We start from the raw sequence: 6,515 nt of genomic DNA on the forward strand, positions 1-6,515 counted from the left end.
GGTCAGGGGGGGGGGGTGTGTGTGTGGACTCACTCCTGTGTTTGCTTGAGCTGATGACCTTATATTAGGTCTAAAAAGGAATTAGGTGTGTGCAGAAAAGCAAAGCAAAAGCTTTCAGGGTTTGTCTGGCCGTGGGGTGGCTGCAGAGCTGGCGAGGCATGCCATGTGCTCTCGGTGTTGGGGAGCTGCCGTGGACAGGGAGCTCTGCTCTAGATTTTTTTTGTGGTTGGACCTTTCCAAACCAGGCTTTGGGAATGGCCTTTCCACCATCCTGCCTCCTCTCCCCCTCCTAGGAGATGAACAACCTGGAGGAAGGGGTGGAGTTCCTCCCTGCCATGAACTCCAAGAAGATGGAGAAGCGTGGCCCGAAGCGGCAGGTGGTCGTCACCGTCACGATCGTTGTTTTCTTCCTCATCTCCCTCGTCACCGGCCTCCTGGTTTGGCACTTCAGATGTGAGTATGAGGGCTGGTGGGCTCGTAGGGCGATACCCGGGGAGCACATCCACAGGGAGAAGCTTCGTCATCCCTTCTTGCTCACATGTGCCCTCTCTAGCTCGGGGGAGGCTCCAGGAAGTGGGGGGACACCATTTCCACCCCCCTGCTGTGTCTGGGACCTGCTGTGCCACCATCCCAGCCCTGCCTGACCTTCCTAACTCTGACCTGTTGCCTTCCAGACAGGAACGTGGCTGTCCAGAAGTTTTTCAATGGCCACTTGCGGGTCCTGAACTGGGACTTCCTTGACGCCTACGAGAACTCCAGCTCGCCCGAGTTCATCATGCTGGCCAAGAAGGTGAAGAGCACGGTAAGACGTTTCTTGCATCCCTCCTCCTGCAAGCAGGACGTTTTTCCTCTTGCCACAGGGATCTTGCACGTAAGGCTGCTTGGAGCTTTCTTGCTCCTCTCGGATCTCCCCGCTCGCTGTGACACCCTGGGCTGGGCACAAGGAGCCTGCCTTTAAGCTGGGTCTTGGTGTCGTGGCTCCAGCCTAGTGCCACAGCGTCTCCCTGCCTCTGCAAGCCAGTGTGTGCTGCAGGAGGCCGCCGGGGCAAACCCCAGGGTCGGTGGCTGAGTCGGGGCCAGGAGCTGAGGCAGGAGGGTGTCTGCCCTCTGTGCCGAAGCCGGTCTTGCCTTTCCTCTCGGACTCAGGTATTCGTTGTGCTTCCCCCTGGGAAGAGCGGGGTGAGCTGAGTCAGAGCAGGCTGTGGTGTGCAGGTCTGGGCACTTCTGGGACTATCAGCTCTCCCTCTTCCTCTCTTTGGGCGCTGTAGACTCCTGCAGCCAGGGATGCCGGGTATGTGCCCTGATTTTCCATAGCAGGCTTGAAGCTCTGTCTGTCTTTAGCCTTTCCCTGCTCCTCACTTCCAGAGGTGCTGAACACCTTCCTCAAACCTTTCAGGTGGAGGAGATCTACAGGAATCATGCAGATATTGGCCCTTACCACAAAGAGACAGTGATAACTGCCTTCAGGTGAGCGTTAGGTGCTGTCTGAGCCCTGTCTTGGGGTGGAAGAGGATGATTCTGGGATGTCACGCAGCTGTATAGCCCCATTCCCGGGCTGCTGGGTATGGGGGCACCTCGGTAGTCACTGAGTGACACAGGAAAGGGTGGGCAGTGACAAGTGACCTGAAAATGTGTAGTGTTTTCTGCCAGTCTTCATCACTGAGAGAGATGTCCTGGAAAAATCAAGATATGGTACAGTAGAGCCCTATGAACTGCAGTGGGTGGTGCCTGGCAGCTTCAGAAGGGCTGGAGGGGGCTTTTGCTGGGCACAGTTTGCTTAATTTATCCCTGAGACTCTCCCTTCCCCACGACCACCCTCCAAAAAAGGCTCATCAAGTAGCCTGGCCCCTTCTTCCACTGATACTCGAGCCCTCCCATGTCTGTCCTCACCCTAACCCCATAACCTTGCCCTCTCCTGCAGCGAGGGCAGTGTCATTGCCTACTACTTGTCAGAGTTCCTCGTCCCCAAGTACCGGGAGGAGAGTCTGGACAGGGCGATGGCAGACAAGCAGAGCCTGGTCCAGAGGTGGAACCCCCGCCTGCGAAACCCCATGCTGAAGGTGGAGTCGGTCATCGCTTTCCGTGAGTGCTGGCTCTGCCGTCCCTGGGCCTCTGCGGTGGGGCTGGGTGGGACACAGCCCTCACTTGGGTGCCTTTGGCATCGGGGATGGCTTTAAGGGCAAGCAGAAGGACCTGGCTTTCCCAGAGCTGCCTTGAGCGGGGAGGCTGTTGGGCCCACTCCCCTTCGCCCGAACACTCTGTTCTCCCCTGAGCCCGTCTGGGGAGGGACAGGGCTGAATCCTCCCTCCTGCAGAGGAAAAGCTCGATCTCCTGGCTCTGGGGAGCCTCCCCCTGGACAGCTTTTGGTGGGGAGAAACCCCACCAGCACAGCCAAATCCCAGGGACCTCCTCGGCTTTGTGCCCAGGGACTTTCTGCAGCCCAAAGATGACACCTCCTCTCTTTTTTTCCTGCAGCTGCTGACCCCAGCATAGCTTACTCAGCTCGAGACAGTAAGTACAGTTGTTCTTCAGCCTCTGTGTTCTTCTTCAGAACTCTTTGGGGTGGCAGTTTCCCTTGCGGGTTGAGGAAGAGCCCAAGTGTCACAATCTCAGAATCTTCAAGGTTGGAAAAGCCCTTGAAGCTCCTCCAGTCCATCCATGAACCTCACACTGACCATTCCGAACTCCACCAGACCCCTCAGTTCTGGGTTAGCCCGACTCATCAACCCCTCCAGGGATGAGTAGAGGTGCCGTGTGTGCGCCTCCATGTGCTGTTGAGCTGGTTTGGGGTTGGCCAGACTGTGGCGCTGACTTAGCAGTGGTGGGTGGCCTTGGCTTCCCCACCTTGGAGGCAGGGGGAGATAAGCAAGGATGCTTCCTCGAGGGGTGTGAACTCCCCATCCCAGGGAAAGGCAGGGCAGAACCTCCTCGTTTGCCTTGTTAACTCTTCCCTGCTCTCCTGGGCAGATAGCTGTGTGTTTGCCCTCCATGCCAAGGAAGGGGAGATCACCAGTTTCACCACGCCGGGCTTCCCCAACAGCCCGTACCCCAACAACGCGCTCTGCTACTGGACTCTGAGGGCAGATGCCAACTCCATCATCAGCCTGACCTTCAAGACCCTGGAGCTGGAGCAGTGCACAGACGACAGCGACTACATTAAGGTGTACAACTCCCTGAGCCCTGTGGAGCCCCACGCTTTGGTCAGGTGAGTGTCCCCGTTAGGTTCCTGTACACCGAGTCCTGGCTTGAGGTGGCAGGGTGCACTAAGAAGTCCTGCAGGTAACTGAGCTGCTGTCCCTGCTCAGAGGTGATCTGTGCTGCTGGAGGCTCCCTGTGGCTAACAGGTTTTGTCCTTTACTTCCTAGGCTCTGTGGGAATTACGCCCCTTCCTACAACCTGACCTTCCTGTCCTCCCAGAACGTCATGCTCGTCACGCTGGTTACCAACAAGGAGGGGAGATTCCCCGGCTTTAAGGCTGAGTTCTTCCAGCTCCCCAAGATGAAAGGTGAGGTGAGGCCTTGTCCCGCTTCCCCCCACCTCTCCCTGCCACGGGCAGTTTGCCAGGGCTGTTTCCAGGGCCGGGAGATGTGGAAGCAGGTCCCATCATGGCTCTTGGAGCTTGCCTTGCCCACGGTGCTCTTGGCTGCTGTAATGATGTCCCCTGAGGAGGGCAAAGAAAGAGGGATGGTGGATTAAACATGCAGATTGATGTATGCAGGAAGCACCTAATTGATCTCCTGGGTTGTCTCCAAGCCTTGGAGCAGAGCTGCTCTCTCCAGAGATCAACTTAGCTTTGTTAGAGATGGTTTCATCTGCCTCCCTTCCTGCCTCGGGTGGTAGCCAGCCGAGGCTTGGGCAAACCACGTCTCTCTGGATCTCTAACCAGTTTTCATCTTCCTGCTTATCTTCTAGTCTGCGGTGGGACTCTGAAAGCAGAGAGCGGCACCTTCACAACTCCCTATTACCCAGCACACTACCCCCCAGCCACGGACTGTGTCTGGAACATAGAGGTGAGACGGGGTCCTCTCTTTGCCTTAATTAATCCCTCCAATGCACTTCGTTATGTGGGACAGTCTGGCGTGGCTGGAGGGAGGCTTTAGGAGCTGGTGCCAGAGGCAGAAGAGGCTGTGAGGAACCCCACGTGACATTTATCGTAGCCCCTGTTAACTGTAGCTTTACACAAAAATCAAGTGGGCTTTGGGACAGGCCAGTCACTTACTGGCAAAACTGGTGGCAGGGGAAAGAGTCTGCCCTGGGAGAACAGGCACAGCTGATGTGTCTGGCTTCAGGCTCTGCTCTGTGTTTGGGCTGGGACTCTGGGCTCAGCAAGTCATGCGACATTCAATGACGGCGTGAACCACGACTGCTTTCCAGGAGGGTGTTTCTTTTTCCACTGGTCTTCCTTCTTCAGTTACCTCCTATCCTCCTCCCAACCTCTTTTCCCACAAAATTTCTTCCCGTTTTCTGTGCTCCAGTAAACAACATGCCACTGACTCCGCTTCCTTTTGCAGGTCCCCTCGAAGAAGAACGTGAAGGTGCGTTTCAACATGTTCTTTGTGCTGGAGCCGGGGATCCCGGTGAGCTCCTGCACCAAGGACTACGTGGAGATCAACAGCACAAGGTGGGTGTCTGACCCACGGCTTCAGCCCTGCAGAGGCCACGGTCAGGGGAATTGTGTGGCATCCTGTGATGTGTTTAAGTTACATTCACTGTTTGCTATTTACACAACCTAATGGCAGCTGAGCCAAAAAGACAACTTGGTGCTGCGCAGGGGAAGTGGGCAGTGTTGTTTCACACTGTTTTGGGCAAGGAGCTGACTCTTCCTCAAAGAGAGAGTGTTTCAAATCAGCTCAGTCACATCTGTGGCCCTGGCTAGTTCCCGCAGTGGTCCTTGGGCAAGTGATTCACAGAATCCAGGTTGGAAAAGCCCTCGAAGCTCCTCCAGCCCAACCATGACCCTCTCCCTGACTGTTCCCAACTCCCCCAGATCCCTCAGCGCTGGCTCAGCCCGATTCTTCAACCCCTCCAGGGATGGAGACACCCCCCTGCCCTGGGCAGCCCATTCCAACGCCCAACAGCCCCTTCTGGAAGGAAACTTCCTTCCAGCCCAGTGTGGGACAGCTTTAGAGGCCCCACAGATCCAGAGACACGGTGGATCTGAGATCAGATGGCACTGTGTCGGGCAGGGATCTGGACAAACTCACTCCCAGTTGTTTCCAGGGTCACAACTTGGGTGTGTGCAGCTGGCCCAAACCTTCTGCCAACAGCAGCAAAATTCATCTCCTGTGTGCAGTCCTTGAGGTCCATCAGTCTGTGGCCTCTCTCTGTTCTCCTGCGCCCAGAGCTCTCCGGGGGTGTGAAGGGACCGTGATGGGGAGCTCAGGGATGGAGGAAGGTCTGCTCAGCGCTGCTCCCCCTTCATCTTTGCTCTCTCTCCCTGCAGGTACTGTGGGGAGCGTCCCCAGTTTGTGGTGGCCAGCACTACCAACAAAATAGAGGTCCGGTTCCACTCAGACCAGTCCTACACAGACACTGGCTTCTTGGCTGAGTACCTGTCCTATGACTCCAGCGATCGTGAGTTGAAACCCTGAGGCTGTGGGGGGAATTGATCTGCCCGAGGGCTGGAGGCTGTCCCTCCTCTGCGCTTACACTGCCCTGTAAATTGGAAGCCGTGTTTCTGGGGGACAGGAGTGTGTCGTATTTTCCTGCAAACCTCCTTGTATTCCTGCTCTGCTCTGAGGAAGAGGGTGTTTCTAGTGCTGGACAGGCCCAGGGGACATTGAATGCTTTGGGGAAGAGGAGACATAGAGGGGACAGCAGGCAGGCTGACAACGTCCTTTGATCCCCTTTCTCCCCTCTCAGCCTGCCCTGGCAAATTTACCTGCAACACGGGCCGCTGCATCGACAGAAGCATGCGCTGCGACGGGTGGCTGGACTGCGTAGACGGCAGCGACGAGAGATCCTGCAGTGAGTCTTGTCCTCCCACTCACCCCAGTCTGCCTCGCTCCTCCGGGCTGCAATGAGAGGTGCTCGGGGTGGGCATCGATTTGGGATCCTTTCCCAGCGTAGGAGCCAGGAGTTCCTGCTAATCCAGCTCTCTCCCAGTGGGATCTCCCTCCTTTTCCAGTCTCTCCCAGCTGAGAATGTGTTTTTTCGTTTAATCCTCCTGATAGGACTGAGCTGGGTGGTGTAAAGAGTCTGGAGCACAGGTCTGCTGGGGAGCGGCTGGGGGAACTGGGGGGGTTCAGTCTGGAGAAGAGGAGGCTGAGGGGAGACCTCCTGGCCCTCTGCAACTCCCTGCCAGGAGGGGGCAGAGAGGGGGGATGAGTCTCTGGAGCCAAGGAGCCAGCGCCAGGCCCCGAGGGAATGGCCTCAAGCTGCCCAGGGCAGGGTCAGGCTGGCTCTGAGGAAGGATTTCTGTGCAGAAGGGGCTGTTGGGCGTTGGAATGGGCTGCCCAGGGCAGGGGGGAGTCCCCGGGATCCCTGGAGGGGTTGAAGCTGTCTCTTATACACAT

The 6,515-nt window shown here is 56.9% G+C and overlaps 1 protein-coding gene across 1 annotated transcript in view; it reads left to right on the forward strand.

The window, feature by feature from the left end:
• The window catches only part of ST14 (suppression of tumorigenicity 14), a 17,290-nt gene that overhangs the window by 7,840 nt on the left and 2,935 nt on the right, over positions 1 to 6,515 (forward strand). The window contains exons 2-13 of the mRNA XM_026863571.1: positions 294 to 453; positions 675 to 802; positions 1,397 to 1,467; positions 1,922 to 2,082; positions 2,476 to 2,511; positions 2,968 to 3,205; positions 3,366 to 3,505; positions 3,913 to 4,010; positions 4,512 to 4,621; positions 5,444 to 5,574; positions 5,863 to 5,967; positions 6,174 to 6,189. Coding sequence (XP_026719372.1) covers positions 294 to 453; positions 675 to 802; positions 1,397 to 1,467; positions 1,922 to 2,082; positions 2,476 to 2,511; positions 2,968 to 3,205; positions 3,366 to 3,505; positions 3,913 to 4,010; positions 4,512 to 4,621; positions 5,444 to 5,574; positions 5,863 to 5,967; positions 6,174 to 6,189 — 1,394 coding nt within the window. The remainder of the gene's footprint in view (positions 1 to 293; positions 454 to 674; positions 803 to 1,396; positions 1,468 to 1,921; positions 2,083 to 2,475; positions 2,512 to 2,967; positions 3,206 to 3,365; positions 3,506 to 3,912; positions 4,011 to 4,511; positions 4,622 to 5,443; positions 5,575 to 5,862; positions 5,968 to 6,173; positions 6,190 to 6,515) is intronic.

This window comes from Athene cunicularia, assembly GCF_003259725.1.
Source record: "Athene cunicularia isolate RWA chromosome 24 unlocalized genomic scaffold, athCun1 chr24_part1, whole genome shotgun sequence".
In the NCBI taxonomy this organism is placed as follows: Eukaryota; Metazoa; Chordata; class Aves; order Strigiformes; family Strigidae; genus Athene; species Athene cunicularia.